The sequence below is a fragment of the Diabrotica undecimpunctata genome, chromosome 5, assembly GCF_040954645.1.
Source record: "Diabrotica undecimpunctata isolate CICGRU chromosome 5, icDiaUnde3, whole genome shotgun sequence".
Classification (NCBI taxonomy): domain Eukaryota; kingdom Metazoa; phylum Arthropoda; class Insecta; order Coleoptera; family Chrysomelidae; genus Diabrotica; species Diabrotica undecimpunctata.
In genome coordinates this window covers 45,820,082-45,839,555 of record NC_092807.1, presented here as the reverse complement: position 1 = coordinate 45,839,555, position 19,474 = coordinate 45,820,082, and the positions used below count along the sequence as shown (strand labels likewise).

Here is a 19,474-nt window from a genome sequence, read left to right as displayed (position 1 = left end):
GTTTATATTTATATAAACTAAACACTTTTACCCTTATTACTTTTAGGAAAGTGTCAGCTAGAGATAAGAAATGGGCTAATAGCCATAAAAAAAAATAAAAATTAAATTTGTGTTTAACATCAATTATGAAACAGATACATATATGGATATATAAAGTTAGCAAAAACACTAATATAATTTCAAAAAAATAATATTTAAGATTATGATCCATTAAGATTTAAAGTAGGTATTTATAGTTACTGTCAGTAACAATAACCTGTAGGATCACATTGTGATTTAATACTTAAAATATTTAAATTTAAATTTTTAATAATTTACTAATTGTAGTAAGTAAATATTGAATTATAATTTCAAAAGTTTTCAGTGTTTTATTGTTACAATTATAATTTCATCTTCATTTCAAAAAATCCTTAAATTGTAGGTAAATATATTTTCATCTAAATATTTACTCTTGGAGACTAACCAGACTATAATTAAAATCGATGGTCCAAAGAGTTATAATGATGTATATAATCATTAGAATTACATAATAAACGTCTCGTGCGTATGGAAACAGTTTCAAAATTTTATCATATTAAATCTTCATACCTTATCTTTCATTCGCAAAAAATTCTGCTATATTAAGATTACACCAAATAAATTAACAACAATGATTTTTGTTTGTATATTGATTATCACTATGATATAATTAAAAACAACTAACAATAAATTTATTTCAAAAATTTGCAGTGTTAAATTTTCTTGACTTACCCACCTCTTGACAATTTACTTTCTTAAACAAGTTGAATTTGTCCATTACAGTCCAAACTATTAAACACTCCCTTAAAAATTTAATTTCAAATTTAATACACGGAAACAGAAATTAGTGAATCTTGTTTTTTTATCTTATTATTTGAATCATTACACACACCATGCGACTGTGGTTAGGCGGGTGGAGGCGGCATTGACGTACGTGACATCTTTGAAGGTCAGATGAGCTGTCAGTTGGTGCTTCCATCTCATGTTTAGGAAAAGGATCAACTTTGACAAGGTATTATAAAAACAGAAATTTTTGGAAGTAACTACATAACCACCATCAGGGTGGTTATACATTTTTTCATAGTCCATAAACATACAAAACAAAATACTCCTATATGTACGTTACTTATCCAGTTTCTCATATTAGCTTATATTTCATATCTTACACTAGACCTTTCAGAAAAAGCTTTTGACAATGTTTTGCTTCAGAGTTTAATTCTCTTAAAATCCAATTTTTGTGATCTACTTTTTTATGTACTGACTGAAAGGAATAATGGCTACGCCACTGTTAGTCAAATATTATAGTCTTTATTTAATTTATATAGGTACAAGATTACACTTAATTTATTTTACACTATTTACACTATTCTAATTTATATAATTTATTTCCGCGTTACAATTCAAACTCGACTCGATAAAATTATTCTTTTCAGACTCACCATTTACATGCAAAAATTCCTCTATATTTATTAACCGTTGTTCTGGAGTTCCCTAGAATTCGACCAGTCACCCTTTGCTGAACTTTCTCGAATGCCATAGAAGACAGGTTTTTATAAGAGGGGACCCGTGGATATTTACCTACTAAAAAATACTTGTTAGAAAAATATGTTTACAGCTTAAATATGAGTCATATTTATCGTATCAGTACGATAGTACAAGTTTTAGACTTCGCCGCCGAGTGTGTTTTATTTAGTTTAGAGAAATTACTCTCGCTTATTTGTGTTAAAAAATTTAGTTTAAACCAAATTTAGTTTAGTAAATGCCGCTTAGTATTACATAGTGATTATTATTAAAGACAGGGTCCTTGGTTCATAATTGTAGTCAAAGTAGCATTTAAAATGCTTTAAAATATTTAAAAACATTTTACCAAGAAATCTTTTCTTTATCACTACTATCAATTACTCGTGATCAATGTTTTGTTGGCTAATATTAAATCAAAAATTAGATATTTTTATATACCTAATGATGAAGCATGTTTAAAATTTTCTTAAATTATTCCTCTTAGAAAATTACTTTCACGCCACCTATGGTATATACTTTGCTAGAAGCCTTAAAAGTAACCTATAAGCAACAAGCGATTTGTCATGCCTATTCACGACAACGAAATAGGCTCGCAGTACGTCGTCCTTGCTCCTATTATCTTTCATTTGTTGAATATAAACGTTTCTTAACAAAGAAGTTAGTTTCTATTGTCTAACAACCCAGCCTACATTCTAAGAAAAGCGGAGATGTTGGTTTTCTATGAAATAATCTTTCCTGTAGAGAGAAAGTAGAAAAGATAGAAATAAGACCACACCAGACTTGTCAATTAAGTACCATTTTCGCGTGGCACTCTTCGGACAATATTCCCACTCTTTTTTATCCCTAGCTTGTCTAAATATCAAAAATCGAGTTCATTTCCCTTTGCAAGCGGTTGTCTTCATCAAACGGCGGTGAGTGTATTTTCAATTCACCATTATCCATCTATCTTCATACAGTGCTTCCTACATTAAATGTTTTTTCTTTTGTCATACAGACGTCTTCCAATTCGATGACACTGAGTCAATTCTGTTTGCCATCTTTCTTCCTCCATCCATTCAGTTCAGTCTATTCTATTCCAGTTTAGTCTAGTGTGACGATTGACTGATGTGTAACCTGTACCTACAATATGGCTTATTGAATCCATCGTAATTCGTTACTTTACTTAAATCATCTACGACGCTTGAGACGTACCAATACACCTATCGTGGGTGTCAAGTGCCTTTATCGACGAGCGTTCTATGAAAAAACGTCATTACCTGTGACTACCTGTATAACCTTGTTGATGAACTATTTGCCTTTTATTTTTTTTATTTATATATTTATTTCATGTGCATGGTGTATCTCTTTCAGACATTGTTATTGATTGATATTACTATTTGATTTATCATATAAACAGTGTATATGTGGCAAAATATTAAGTGTGTATGTGTTTTCTCTCATGGTTTATGTTATTCTCGCGTGATTATCTTAACCGTACTTTACCTTTCTCGTTATCTTATTTTATATGTCGTAGGTTTCCCTGTTCCTTTAAAAATACGGTGCCCAATTATTTCCCTTCTCTTTTTCATCTAAGTTCTTTTCGTTTTATCTTCAGTACTCCACTAACTAATTCTTTATATTTGAGCTGCAACAAGAGCCCCGACCAAGAGACTTCTACCAGACTGAAACACGAGCCTAGTGCCGTTCCCTGGATAACCTCTACTCTGACATTAAAGAGGGTATAATGACTGTATCTACGTTTACTAACTAGAATTTTCAGGGCACCATATATCCTATTTTCTTTAACACATAAATAATATTTAACGTTATAAAAAATCGTTATAAAAAAAATATATATTAATATTTAAGTTATAATAAATTCAATGTTTTTACTCCAAAAATTAACTTACAATACTCAGTTTTATTTTTTAAATGTTTTTAAAATCAGTTTATAAATTATGATTATCCACAACATAACAATATTATTCTCTCTTTCAACTCCAAGTTGAAATTATAGTAAACACCATTGTGCCTGAGAGCACCGATACAATATGATATTAAAATTGTGTTTCTGGCTCCATTATGCCCTCATAGAGGTTCTCAATACATTCTTTAACTTAGTGGAAACTATATTATTTTGGACTAAACTCTATTTCTCCCAAATATGGACCGGGTTTTGTAAATGCAGTGACAAAAGAGTTTTGATTATATGGTGGATTCATCACTCAATGATTCAATCAATGAGGTATAATAAATAGACTCAGTGAATGCTTTAAAAAGTGTCCTAAATATAAATACCTCCGTTTATGTTATTGTTATAATACGAAGTTGCATGAAGTTCACGATTTTTTACGAAGTGACGTTGTGTTTGCATATTTTAGGTGACAAGCAAATTTTATTTTAAAATTTTTAGGGTCATTTACTTAATACTTTAGTAAAATGCCATTTAAGTGTCTTGTTTGTTGAATTGGAACACCTTAGGAAGATAGCAAGAACAGCTTTTAATAGAGCAAAACGCACCAAACTGAAAGAGGATTGGGATTCTTATCAATTAAATCTCAGAGAGTTTAAAAAAGTCTACAGGCAAAGAGAAAGAGCTGTCTGGAGAACCTTCTATGAGGAAATCGAAGATTTCCCGCAGGCTTCCAGCCTATAGGACTCTCAAAGGACCCACATCGACATCTCGGCATATTAACGAAGGAAGATGGAAACCAAAACTTTCAACCTTTGCGAAAGTGCTGAGGTCCTGATGAAAAGGTCCTGAACAATGATTAATGAGGAAAAGATAAAATGGGCCATATTGTGCTCCCCTTTCAAATCACCTGGTCCTGACGGCATATCCAGCCCTACTACGGTGGGGACTGGATACCCTTCTGCCGCACCTCATGGAAATATTCAGAGCCTCTTTGGCTCTGAGATATATTTCTAGGAAGTGGAGAGAGGTACGTGTGGTCTACACCTTACCAAAGGATTTCCGACCAATTAGCCTAACATCATTTCTGTTGAAAACGATGGAAAGGCTATGCGAGAGTTACATAAGGGATGAAGTTCTGGTCCATCCCCCACTTCACCCAAATCAGCATGCATATACTTCGGGAAGATCTACCGATTCTGCACTGCATCATGTAGTGGGAAGAATTGAAAGATCGCTGGATAATAAAGAATCCACCCTAGGTATATTCATAGACATTGAGGGAGCGTCAACAGTCCAACGTCAGGAATGTTCCCCTGGCCGTAAGCAAATGAATATTCAGTATGCTCCTTAATAGAGCAATAAGCATAAACGTAGAAGACGTTTCTGTTAGAGGCATTGTTACGAGGGGGTCCACAGGGAGGGGTGCTATCACCACTCCTCTGGAACATACTTCTAGATACCCTGGTTGACCAACTCAGTAGCAACGGTTTCTACACAATACCTATACAGACGATATTGCTGTCCTTCAAAGCGGTAAGTTTGAGAACACACTATGTGAGAGATTACAAGTTGCTCCCCGACTAATAGAAACATGGTGCAAGGAAAACTCACTATCTATAAATCCTAAGAAAACAGAGATGGTCCTCTTTACCAGGAAAAGAAGAACCACGGGCTTAATACCCCCTAAGGATTCTAAACTACAGTCTAAATTTTTCTGACGAGGTGAAGTACCTTGGTATTCCCTTGACAGGAAGTTAACAAAAGAGCATATATTGCCTATGAGCAGTGTCGACGAACGGTCGGACGCACCTGGGGCCTTTCACCCAGGGTGATCGTGTGGGTCTACACTGCTGTCATTAGCCAATGCTAACTTACAGAGCTATTGCTTGGGTACCAAAAGTGCTACAGGCAACAGCGATTAACAAACTAAACCATATTCAGTAGATGGCTTGCATAAATATAACAGGTGCCATGAAAACAACACCAACTGCTGCAATGGAGTTGATCATTGGCATCACACCTCTAGATATATATGACAAAGAGGTGGCGCTAGTGACAATGATGCGACTGCGCTCAGCTGGTGCAAACCTTGATGTAGGAATGGGACAATTGAGAACTCGTTTCTGGCGGGGAGAGCTGAATGCGCTACCAGTGCTACAGGCAGGCTGCGACTCAATTGGACCAAAGTTTGTCTTTAACAACCCTAAAAAATCAAAACAAGACAATATAGGGAGACAAACGTGGCAAATGCCTATTGCATATACACCGATGGCTCCAAAATGAAAAAAGGCTCAGGATTCGGGATATACTCCAGATCACTAAACCTTAGAATAAAGTGGGGTATGGGCAAAAATGCCAGCGTAGTTCAGACAGAACTAACTTAGCCGCAAAAGAGATAACCCAAAAAGATATATCAGGGAAAACTATAATGATCTGCACAGATAGCAGACAAGCGCTACTAACCTTGAATAGACCACGTGTCACATCAGGGTTAGTAATGGAGTGTCACGAGTCACTAACTCAAGGTTCGGATGGTAATACCATCATCCTGAGGTGGGTTAAAGGACACAATAGGAATAAAGGCAACCGCATTGCTGACCAATTATCTAGGAAGGCGCAGGCCTAAGACTCTTAGGACCTGGTGATCTTTTTGGTTGGTCAACTACAACAATCGCGGAAATTGTCAAATGTCACTCCCATACGCAAACCGTAAAAAGATGGGAAGAAGGGCAAGGATGTAAACTTGCCAGGGTAACACTAAGTAACCTTGAAGAGTCAGCATCAAAGAAGTACTTGGGAATGACCAGGAAAAACCTACGTTTAACAGTTGGTTTTTTAACTCGTCATTGTCAACTAAGCAATTACCTCCACACACTGTAGCTAGCAGACACACCTCTATGTAGGAAGTGTGAACGAGAAGACGAAACTGTAGAGCATGTCCTATGTGAATGCCCGAAGTTATCGTTAATACGAGAGTACGCGTTCGGCTAGTCCTGGCCCACACCTGCCCACATAAGAGAGATGTCTCCTGGTGACTTGTCCACCTTCCTAGAAATGGCAGGATGGACAATGAGCTAAGAGTGATAGCTCCCTGAGAGGATGCACAATGGGTCAATTGTGGCCCAAGTGCTGTGAAACTTAACTCGCCCTCCTTATTGTACAGATACAGTGTCTTTTTTGTTGATAGGAAGTTCGGAAAGCTAAACATCACTTTTCAGGTAAGTCATTTTTGAAATGTATATTATTTTAGAAACATTAGGTTATGTCACAGAATAATAAAAAAATCAGAATGCCCACTCTGCTTATCAATATAAGTACGCGCATCTGTAACAGAACCAGTACTGTTCAGTGAAATTTTACCTGGTGTGCATAGAAAAATTAACCCGGTTAAATTGATTTACGGCAACCATAGACATAATATGCAATATTTTATGTCGTACTTTTAGCTGAAGAATAGATTAAATCATTTCAAATTTACTAAATTATCAGTCTAAAAATTTAAATTATGGTTCTGTCGTAACTTGTTACTAATTTCTCAATCCAAGTCTGTGTTTCCGTTTAAAATATGGCGATTGCGTGCTGACAAACTTCAAAGGCGGCATTTTAGAGTGGGCATTCTGATTCTTATTTATTCTGGGTGGTTATGTATTGATAGTCAGTGAATGCGTTTTGTTTATTTAATAAATAATTTATTATACATTAGACTAAATACTTAACAATTTCAATTAAATATTTTGTTTTTTGTTTTAGCGGTAATAAGTGCTTTTATGCATACAAAGACTTAATGAAAAGTAAGTTACTGAATCGTGAGTCTAAGCTGAGAATCTACAAAACAGTAATTAGACCAGTGGTCACATATGGATGTGAAACGTGGACCCTCTCAACCACTGATGAAAATCAACTGAGAATATTTGAGCGCAACATACTAAGGAAGATATTTGGACCAACCCAATGCAGCGATGGTTCGTGGAGAATTAAAATGAATCACGAGCTGGATGAACTAATGCAGAGCGCAGATATTGTCAGATTTGTAAAGTCACAAAGACTAAACTGGCTTGGTCACCTAGAAAGAATGCCAGATAATCGAGCAAGTAGTCCAGAGATGGAAGCCCCAAGGAAACAGAACAAGAGGAAGGCCCCGTAAAAGATGGATAGACGACGTAGAGAGGGATCTTAAAACCATGAACATCAGGCAGTGGCGAAGGAAAGTATCCGACAGGGCAGAATGGAAGAACATTGTTAAGCAGGCCAAGACTCACAAAGGGTTGTAGCGCCATTAGAAGAAGAAGAAGATTTTGTTTTTTGATATTAAAATCATTTGAATATAATTTTTCTTACTAGATTTTTGTCATAGATTTCCTTTTGACAATAAAAAATAAACTCTATAAAATAAACGAGCTCGTCAGTGTTTAAGTAAATATTATACCTTCAAGCAGGTCTTTAGGACACCCGATTATATATCAAGTATAGAATTTTGCGGGATCTTTACGCCATTGGACTCAATCCATAACCTTTGGATGAGTATACATTACCTTATCTTATCTTTTCTTTCACATGACATTACTGTCACTACATTACTGACATTACTGTCAAAATGCTGTCAAACTATGTATCCCTGTCACCTGTCATATATTACATATATTATTCATTTTGTATTTGTTTAAAAATATGTCATAAGACAAGGCAAATATTGATGTCAATGTATGCAGTAATAATTTAATAGTTTATTTTAAGGGGAGTATCTATCGGCAAGAGTGTAGAGTTTAGATATCCTAATAAGGTTAAGTACAATCAAAGCAAAGACTGAAATATTATGAAAATTATGTACCTATTGCTGAATTTCATATAATCCTGATAAAACATACACTAAGAATATGAATATATAAAATTTTCGGAAACGTAGATATTAAAATTAGGATAAATAAAATGAGCGATACAGAAGATAAACAAGAAAACACAGAACCTAAGCCTTCTGGAACCCTACTAAATCACTTGGAAATTTCTGTGTCTGAATCTGAGAAACGTGTCACTGGTTCCTTAAATTTACGAGATCATTATACTGTGTACCTAATCGAAATAAAGTAAGTCCAATTTATATGCACTATATCTTATTTTGAAATTATTATGAAAAACATTTCATTCACATGCACCTAAAACATTTATTAACCAACAAAAAACAGAGTGGTTTTCATAATTTTATTTATTTAGTATCATCTAAATTTTAGGTTCATCCATGTCCTACCTATATTTAACGGTATGTCCCTAATATAGGCCTATTTCATATGGTTTTTAAAACATTTTGTTGATGAATACAGCTTTTGTTTTTTCAACATATTGTTTATAATATTTTTGGTATTGGTGGCACTGTTTTTAAAAGTGAATAAAAGTGCCATTAAAATAAAAAGTGGTAAAATTCATTATGTATATCAAAAATATATTCAAAATATCAGATGTCATAAATATCACCATGTAATTGAATAAACTAGTTAAATAAAGTAATCAGAGTAATTAAGTATCACATCAATAAAGTTCTATATCATAAGAAAACATGAGAATTAACCTAAGTTTTCTTTACAATGGATGAACTGTGTGTTGAAAATACCTGGAGACTGCACTTAAATACACTGCACAATAATGAATAATAAAATATGTACTACATATTATAATATACAGTAGACTCCCTCTATAACGAGAACTGAAATGGCAGACTAATTACCTCGTTATAAGCGGATCTCGTTATATCCAACAACAATAATACTGTGCATACATATGAATATGTAGTTTTCTAAAACATTATCTTTCTATAGTGAAGCCATTCGGAGCAATATAAGATGCTAATAAATATTGTTTGAATGGCGTTTTTAAAACAACATTGTTTACTTTTATTGTCAATGAAATGTATTAAAACAAAAAAGAGTTGTTTACTTTTATTGTCAATGATATACGTTAAAACAAAAAATCTGTATTCTGTAAATATGTATAAAGCGTATTTTCAAGCTTTAAATTGTCCAGTATTCTATCTATCATATTTTCTAAAGATGTGACACAGTTTTATGCTTCTTCATTTGCGTTTTGTCCTTGGATAAAGTTTCTGACAACCTTTAAAACACTTTCACATCTTGTCTATTAGGACCCATATTATTAGATGTGAATGGTCAATCCCCTACAATGACACTTGTGAATCATAAATTTTACATTTTCGACTAAGAATCATAAATTCTAAGAAGTTTATTGCGGGCGGCCCGCAGTTAAAAAGGGTATTTATTTATAGCTACGGCCGGCCAAAACGTAAAAAACACGTTTTTCAATCATATTTTCTCTCCCTATAAGCAAATTTATCTCACTATAGAGGGTTATAGTTTTAATAGAAATTTCACGGGACATCTAATGTACCCCGTTATAAACGAAACCTCGTAATAACCGTGTTCGTTTATACTGTATAAAAAAAAGTTTAAATGTTAAATATAGAAGGAAGAGTATTCACAATAAATTAGGTAAAGCTGTTAATCAGATCAACTGGATGTTCAAATTCAAATTCATTTATTGATGTAATTTTGCCAGTAGCCCAACACACATCAAAATAAAAACAGAACAATAGTTCTATTAAAAAATCGTAAATTCTAAAACACATATTAGATTGAGTTAAAATAGTTTAATTGAAATTTAAGATATTCCTCACTACTATAAAATACATTTTTTATTAACATTTCCTTAATTTTGTGTTTAAACTGAGTTTTGGGAAGATCCTTTATGTTATCAGGCAATTTGTTATAAAATTTAATTGCTCAATACCCTCATCCAGTTCACCTCTTTAGCCTTGAGTAGGCTGGAACAAGATCACATCTGTGTCTAGTGTTATGATCATGAACCTCGTTGTGGGTCACAAAGTGCCTCCGCTTCTTTTAGCAAACATAAGGTTCTCATATATATACAAGGAGGGCACAGTAAGAATTCCAAAACTCTCATAGGCTAATCTGCAATCGTCCCTAAACCCAAGGCCTGCAAGAACTCTTATAGCCTTACATTGCAAACCAAAGACTCTCAGCATTCCTGCCGAATGCCCCCAGATCAAGATTGCATATATCAGATGAGAGTGAAAAATGGCATAATAAGCTGTTCGTGAGACCTTGTGTGAAACGCCTGATGCTAGATTTGTGAGCACATATAAGTTCTTTGATAGATTTTTGCTCAGATATTCAATATATTAAACCCATTGAAGCTTGGGGTCTAAGTGTACTTCAAGTAACTTCACATTTGTCACATTTGCATTTTCAGCCTGGGTGTCCCTAAGAGCAAAAACAGCCTTGTTGGTTTTTGCTTCATTAAGCAGGAGCCTGTTAACACATAACCACTCTTTAGTATCTGACAGTGCAGACCTGGAACCCATAAGGGATGCCTCAAGTGTGTCAGCTGAGAAGGAGATTGTGGTGTCATCAGCAAAGAGTCTGTATGTAGTGTTTGATTCAATGCTTGTAAGGTCATTAATATATATTGAAATAGTATGGTTCCAAGGACGGAGCTCTGAGGAACACCATTATTAACAACACTCTCCCCTGACAGCACCTCAGACACCCTCGCAGATTGTACCCTGTTCTCGAGGTATGATTGGATCAACTTGACACTCTGTGGACAAATGTTGTACCTCTGTAGTTTTTTCAGGAGTATCCCATGGTCCATACATTCAACTGCCTTACTTAAGTCACAAAACACAACAGTGTATCCCATGGTGCATACATTCAAATGCCTTACTCAAGTCACAAAACACAACAGTGTTGAATTGCATTCTATGAAAGGATTCCAATATGTGGCACACTAGGTCAAGAATGCCAAGAGTTGTGCTCCTTTCCTTCTTGGGTGCCAGCTGAATATTGAATTACCTATGGAATAACCTGGGATAAATTTTGATTCCCAATTAGAGCGAACCTAGGACTAACTTGGAATAAATTTGGAATTACCTGAGACTCCCAACGGGACAAACTTTGGACTCTAATTAGATGGGGATACAAAGTCAGATATGCAAAGAAACAAAAGATACAAATATAAAGAAATAAAAGGTATAAAAAAAGACCTTACCTGTTGACATGGGCATCCAAACACAAGTAGAACTTCTCTTACATCTTGATGCTTTGATTACATCTGCACAACAGAAAATGAAATAAAATTAAAAAGATATGCCTTTTTATAGGAAAATATTCAAATAGATAAAAGTACTGTTAAGATAAATGCAACAGTATTTGATATCTTAAGAATAAAAAATACAAATTTTGGATATAAACGACACATTTATTTGAAAAAACAAAAAGTAAATAAAACTTATCTAATATGATGCTTCTAAAATAATGTGTTTATAATTAGGTTAATGAAAACATCAAAATTATTTAGAAAAATAAACAAAATTTTGTCCATGTCCCTGTAGTTGACACTAACAAAAGTTGTTGTCACCAGTGCTTGTCACAATAATGATCTAGTAGTTGACACTGAAACATTTTTATCCACTAACATCTAATGGCTTACTAAATTCATATTTTTTAGTAATCCTTTTCGAAATCAAGCTGTTTTCGTATTTGTTTAAAATCAATGACACTTACATCATCTGAATTTAGTTTGAAGCAAGTTTTTTCCATATTACAGCAAATCATCGCTACTACTTCAGTTTTTTAAATAACTTCCTGAATAATGTAGACGAATTTATGAACTCTTTTTTCTCCTGGAAACTCAACTAATACATAGTCGCCTTCTTTATAAATACCTTTGGTTTTTTTCAGAATTATCCACTGCTTTTCTCTAATTAAAACTTCTATCGCTAATATCGTCTATGCTGTCACCTGATTCACCCATTCCTCATCAGACTCTGAATCAGAGGAAATATCGTATGTTGTTTTTGTTTTTCTTTTTGTGCTTTTCTTTTTTTCTATTTTGTTTCTTTTATTAGTTCACGTTCTTCTTTTTTAGCCAGCCTTTCTCTTACTCTTTTTTGCTTGTTCTCTTCACGTTCTACTTTAGCTTTTTCCTTCTTCTCATGATACTCCTGCCACTGTCTGGAGGAGGCCACTGATGGTATTTTTTCCCTATTCTGTTTTTTCCTTTTGGTAGTTTTGGCTCAGACCAACAGAGACCTCGTTTAAAAGGAAAAGGTATTATAACATTTGAGACATTTGGTGAAGGGGCTTGCGTCGTTACTGACGAGTTATCAATTTCTGAAGCTCTAGCTGGATCAATGTCACGTGAACTCAAGGGATCTTGAAAGTAAAGCGTTGACTGAATCACATTAGTATTTGAAATGCTATCATGTGAAGTTGAAGGGATCGGCGCTTGTGTCTGTAATTTTTTGACAGCTGTCATATGTACATCTGGTTTGGTGGTCACGTCATATATTTCATCTGCAGAATTGTTGGGGATTTCTTCTAGCTGTTTTTTCTGTTTATTATTTTCTTTACTCTTACAGTCATTATCTTGTTCAGTTTTTTCTCTCTCCTCTTCCGTTTTCTTGTTTTGTAATGTAGCATATTTTGCCTGATAATCATAGGCAATTATTGTTTTATAAAGACAAAAAATTTACAAGTTTTTCAGGTTGAATATATTTTTCCAAACAATTCAATTCCAGTGCTAGCTCTTCAATATTTTTTGCAGCTCGACTTGAAGTATCATCAGAGAGTTTACTCTTTAATTTTATCTCACCTGGTATGGTAATCTCCTGAGGATTTCAAGGCACTAACCCACAGGTTAGTCTCTCTTGTAACAACGTATTTAGTAATGGACAAAAATGGACTTTTTTTAAAATTGGAGACAGTCGTGTTCTAGTTCACCTACGAATCGGACGTGCCTATCGACAAAGCGGAACGAAATTAAACTGTTTTCGTTTAAAAATTGTGTTTTTATAAATCTGCAGATTAGGTGTAAAAATAAAATTAGATTGTGAGTTTTAAGAACAATTAAATGGACCAGTTAGTCGGGGGGAAACCCCCAGACGACCCAGTGCCCCCAGATATACGTCAAAAAAATACAAATGATATACAAACAACAACAGCAATGACCATCGATAACGATAACACATCGAAAGAAAGACAGGAGTTTTTGTATGTAAGTACTGATTTAGGCCCGTATCATATTTATGTTGAGAATAATTCGGTCGAATTTAAAGGTAAATTAAATGCTCTTAAAATCGGAGATATTATTCTTTCTAACTTTCCGGAGATAGACAATAAAATTATAAGTATCGATTCTATAGGTCGGAATAGGGTTAGGATCAAGTTAAAGGATTATAAATCAGCAAATTTTCTAATAAATAATAAAAACGAAAATATTTTTGTTAAAAATAACTTTGTATTGTATATCCCAAAATTTATTCTTCATAGACAAGGTGTTATTAGAGATATAGAAAAAGATTTTTCAGAGGCGTACATAAAAGATAAAATAAGACAATTTGATCAACATTGCACTTTTGAAGTATCTAATGTCAAAAGAATAAAACGTAAAGTAGAAAAAATTACGGATGAAGGTAAAATAGTAGAATATGTACCCACAAAGTCTTGCATTGTTATTTTCAAATCACAAATCTTACCAAAATATATTTCTATTAATAAAGTTATCAAGGAGGTAGAGCCGTATAACCAGAAAGTATTATTATGTTATAACTGCCTCCGTTTTGGTCATCTGGGAGGTCAGTGTCGAAGTAAACCAAGATGCAGCAAATGTCAGGAGTCCCATACCACACAAGATTGTAAAAATTCAGATTACATACCACGGTGCTTTAACTGTCAAGGAAATCATCTTACTACTAATTTGTCTGCTTGTCCAGAATTTAAAAGACAAAAAATTGTAAAGGAAACCATGAGCTCTTGCAATATTAATTTCTTCGATGCAAATAAACAGGTCCCAAAAAATACGTACGCAAACATAGTCGCTCATAATACTTCTGCCATGGAAAGTGGTCAAATATCCTCGACAAATTATTCCCAACGGCCTCAATCTGGACCTACCCCTTCTAGTACAATACAGTGTCATTCCTCTCAACCTCAGTACTCACAGTCCCACAATTTACAACCCAAATCCTATAATAACAATTTTACTAATTATATGTTTTCTTCTCCTACAACTTCAAACCCAAACAAAAGGCACAGACCAACCAGCCCTGATCCCATTGAAATTTCAAGAAAAGAAATACTTACACAACCAAAAACCTCTTTTGTCTCGGGGGGAATTTTTAATAGTCAACATTATTTAAAAAACTCAGCCGGAGTAAAATTACAATCAGAGGAATTAAATGCAACAATAAGTTTAGTTTTAGAAGTAGTTCTCAATATTATAAGTAATATAAAACAAACAAACAATTTCGATGTATCAAAATCTGAAATTGTGGAATTAATTAGTAAACATGTAAACCATACCTTGTCTTCAAATTCGCAGACACAAACGCGAACATAAATTTGCTGCAATGGAACTGTCGTTCAGCAGTAGCTAATAAAGTAAATCTAGAATATCTGCTATATCAAAATAATATTTCCATAGCATTGCTTTCAGAAACGTGGTTTAAATCAAAATACTATTATAATTTTAAAGGTTACAATTGCTTTAGATCAGATCGGGCAGACGGTTATGGTGGAACTGCCATTTTATTAAAATCAAACTTAAGATGCGAAGAAATAAATCTTAAAAATAGATATCCTTTCACTCACAAATGTATTTCAGTTAAAATTCTCCGAGGTAAAAATCCCATCAATATTGTGTCAGTTTACATTGAACCAAAGACCAAGATATCTGAAAGTCAATGGTTGGAATTCTTTAAAGACATACCTAAACCGTTTATTATTGGTGGGGATTTTAATTCCCACAGTATCGCATGGGGCTGCGAAATTGAAGACAGCTATGGTAAAAAACTTTTAGAATGTATTGATCATTGTAATTTGATATGTTTGAATGATGGATCGCCCACATTAGCAACTAGTAAGAGTCCATCCGCTATTGACTTAACCTTTTGTACACAAGATATTTCAAAATTTTTTACTTGGAGAGTCCTACAGGACCCTCATGGATCCAATCATCTTCCGATTATCATTAACATGGAAACAGATCATATAACTTCATTTACAGCTCAAAACTATCACAAGATCTGGAATCTTAACAAGGCCGATTGGAAATTATACACATCTGTACTAGAAGCTGTAAATCCTCCTGGAAACTATCAAACTCTAATAGCAAACATTAATAAAGCAGCCAATTTAGCAATACCAAAGTTTTCATCTAACGGAACACATAAGAGACGAATTTCGAACCAATGGTGGTGTGAAAGTTGCAAAACCGCCGCTGATAACCGAAAAATTGCATATGGAAAATATAAAGAAAATCCTACAAGAAATAATTTAGTTGAATTTAAGAGACTTGACGCTGTCGCAAAAAAACTTTTCAAACAAAAGAAAAAACAGAATTGGGTAGAATACTGCGAAAGCCTAAATTCAAAAACACAAATCAGTGAAGTGTGGAAGAAAGTAAACACTTTTAAAAACCGCAAACAGTCCAACAAGATTCCAATAGATCCAGAATCCAGCTGGCTAGATGAATTTCATAAGAAAATATCTCCACAGTGGGTACCTTCACAACATTTTCCAGAATACAGCGAAACAGTGTCAAGAGATAGGTTTGGCTTAGAAGAACCATTTAAAATGTGGGAGTTAGAGCGAGTACTTAGTCAACAAAATAGCAGTGCTCCAGGTAAAGACAATATTTCATATTCCATGATATACCATATTCCTCAACACTATAAAATATCATTATTAAATATTTTTAATGACATTTGGAATGATACGTCACAAATTCCAGACAGCTGGAAGGAATATATTCTAATACCTATTAAAAAACCTGGTAAGCCAGAAAATTGCAGTAGATCATATAGACCAATATCCTTAGCCTCTTGCTTCCTAAAGACGTTAGAAAGGTTAATAAAAAATAGAATTGAACATTGGTTAGAGCAAGAACATATTCTCCCAAAATCTCAGTATGGATTTCGAAAATCAAAATCAACCCAAGATGCCATAACTGCCTTAGTCTCATCCATACTAATAAACTTTACTGATAATATGTATACTATGGCTGCTTTTCTTGATGTCTCCTCTGCATTCGATACCGTTAACTTGGACATTATGCATAAAAAGCTATTAGACATCGGCTTCCCCATCACCATAGCTAGTTTTCTGAGGACATTGTACACTAATAGATCAACTTTTTTAAAAATCAACCATTCCATCTCTCCACCACGTCTTACGAATATAGGACTTCCACAGGGTAGCATATTAAGCCCAATACTATTTATTTTATATAATATGGATATAGAAAATTGTATTAATAGCCCAACAAAAATTATTCAATATGCTGATGATGTAGTAGTTTACACAGCCCACAAATCATTGGATATATGTAAAAATAATTTTGATCTCTCAATTAAAGCTGTTCTTAATCACTATGAAAATATTGGTTTAGATATATCAGAATCTAAAACTGAAATTTGTATTTTCTCTAGAAAACATCAAATTCCACAAGGGCATCTGGAAGTAGGTCAAATTCAGTTCCCTATTAAAAATTGTATAAAATATCTCGGTACTTATTTAGACAGAAAACTCCTATGGAAGGATCAAATTCATCATGTCATAAAAAAGTCTGAAAATGCAATGAACATTCTAAGAGCCTTTTGTAGAACTAACTGGGGCGCTGATCCAAATGTAGCACTTTTATTTTACCGTACTATGATTCGTCCCATTTTCGATTACAGTTGTCATTTATATGGAACTGCCGCAAACACACATTTAAATAAATTAGAAATACAAAAAAATAAATGCCTTCGGCTTTGTCTTGGATATTTGAATTCTACACCTGTTAATATAATGGAAGTTGAGGCGATAGAACCACCTCTGAAATTTCGACGGGAGTTTTTAAGTGATAAATTCATTACTAGAGCCATAGGGAAAAATACTAACTATCTACAGGATATTCATATTTTATCAATTTTAGATCTAACTCATAAATATTGGACAAAGAAAAAATGTTCTCTTCTGGTAAATAGTTACCTGAGGATATCTCAATACCGACATACTTTCTATACGTATGAAAATCAAGTTTCACCTATGTATTCCCATATATTAGAAGAGCTTTTTTCAAAACATATTAATACCTTTTTTATGGACAGTAATTTAGATCCAGTCGCTTTTCAATCATTTACACGGCATAAATGGCCAAACTATCAGTTTTACTTTACAGACGGATCTAAAGTACAAAACAAAGTAGGATGTGCATTAATTAATGTTCAAAGCGGATTTAAAAAATTATTGAAATTGCCAGCTGAATCATCGATATACACTGCTGAAATGACAGCGATTCTTCTTGCATTAAGGCATATACATAGTAACGAACCCTACAGCTGCATAATATTTACAGACAGTAAGAGTGTCGTCGACAGACTAACAAACGTACATAGGTCCAAACAACTAAATCATATAGAACTAGAAATTATGACTATTTACAATAAAATTACAAATTTAGGGAAAAGCATTATTATATCATGGATAAAGGGACACGCGGGCATTAAGGGCAATGAAATAGCAGATAGCCTAGCCAAATCTGCCCTAGACATAGGCGAAGAAGCTCCCTTGAACTTACTCCCCTTTTCAGACATTGATATAATTAGTAAACAGCATCAAAAAGAAAAATGGCAAACATATTATCGAAACACGAGAACTGGAAATAATTACAAACAAATGCAGCCTGAAATACCCATAAAAAGATGGTTTCATACTCTATCAAATCGCCATTTCATAAGGGTTATAAACAGATTAAGATCTAATCATGCTCTTACCCCCCTTCATATGTACAAGTTGGGTCTCGCGGAGTCACCTAATTGCAAGTGTGGAAAAGAAGGTAACTTATTACATATTTTTCTTGAATGTTCCCATGAATCAGTAAACATAAACAAATTTTATGATAATCTTATTATATTAAAAATTCCACTTCCCGTCTACCTGAACAATTTGATTTTCTCTAGAGATATCAATATATTAAAAATGATTTACGAACATATCAAAAACTGTAAATATAAATTATAGCTTAAAACTAACTTATATTTAAGTAAATATTGTATTATAGCAAAAAAAAAAAAAAAAAAAAAAAAAAATAAATATAAAAAAAAAAATTAAAAAAAAAAAAAAAATCATAAAGAAATAAAAAAAAAAAAAAAAAAAAAAAAAAAAAAAAAAAAGATGTAAACCTCCGAGATGTTGAATCGGGTTATGTCTTAGCGCAGGAAAAAAAAAAAAAAAAAAAAAAAAAAATTAAAAAAGAAAAAGAAAAAAGAATTATTACTAATTACTAATTATTAATTGTTAATTGCTAATTATTACTAATTGCACGTTAGATTGTACGGATGATTATATGTTTATTCCTCTAATTGTAAAAAATTCCTCTGATTGTAAAAATTGTTTGTCTTTAAATTTGTCTGGCTAATTGGCTCGGCCAAGGCCATCAAACTGAATAAAAAAAAAAAAAAAAAAAATAAAATTGGAGACTCGTGGTTGTCAATTCGCCATTGCTGTACTTTAGTTTTCCATCTCTCTTTAAGAGTGCGAAAAACGGCAACGTCCATGGCTGTATCAAATGGGTTGCGTTTGAAAAAAGGGTCGTAAGAATTATGCCGTTATCTATACAAAACCTACTAGTATGCAACGTGAGATGTGAAGCATGCCCGTCAATAAAAAGTATAACAGGTAACTTGATGTTGTCCACTAGCCAGGGATGAAAAATATTCGCTATAAACTCAAAAAAAGTTTCACCAGACATACACCCAGAATCCGATTTTCCTATTCTCCACTTTGGGGAAATACTCATAGCAATTTCCTTCGGAATCATGTCGTACCTAAACACTACCATAGGCGGTGGTACCTGACCAGCTGCGTTACTGGTAACCAAGACAGTCAAGCATTCCTTCTCGTCATTGTTAACTTGCTGGTGCACAGTTTTGTCTCCTTTTCGTGCTAGGACTTTCCCTCCTTTCGGGTTTAA

The 19,474-nt window shown here is 33.7% G+C and overlaps 2 protein-coding genes across 4 annotated transcripts in view; one reads left to right on the top strand and one right to left on the bottom strand.

Annotated features, from left to right (window-relative positions):
• The window catches only part of aralar1 (calcium-binding mitochondrial carrier protein aralar1), a 90,810-nt gene extending 89,839 nt beyond the window's left edge, over positions 1–971 (bottom strand). The window contains exon 1 of one of the 2 annotated variants that reach the window (XM_072531909.1): positions 751–971. Coding sequence is in view for 1 of the 2 variants with exons in the window: in XM_072531906.1 (XP_072388007.1) it covers positions 755–796 (42 nt within the window). In the remaining variant the exon portion in view is untranslated. The remainder of the gene's footprint in view (positions 1–750) is intronic. The other variant, XM_072531906.1, reaches the window with a different exon arrangement.
• The window catches only part of LOC140441289 (sorting nexin-4-like), a 71,962-nt gene that overhangs the window by 27,545 nt on the left and 24,943 nt on the right, over positions 1–19,474 (top strand). Inside the window, exon 1 of one of the 2 annotated variants that reach the window (XM_072531910.1) lies at positions 8,057–8,514. The exons of the other annotated variant lie outside the window; for it this stretch is intronic. Within the exon in view, the coding sequence (XP_072388011.1) occupies positions 8,360–8,514 (155 nt within the window). The 5' untranslated portion in view covers positions 8,057–8,359. Of the gene's footprint in view, positions 1–8,056; positions 8,515–19,474 lie in introns of those variants that run through there. 2 annotated transcript variants of the gene reach the window in all.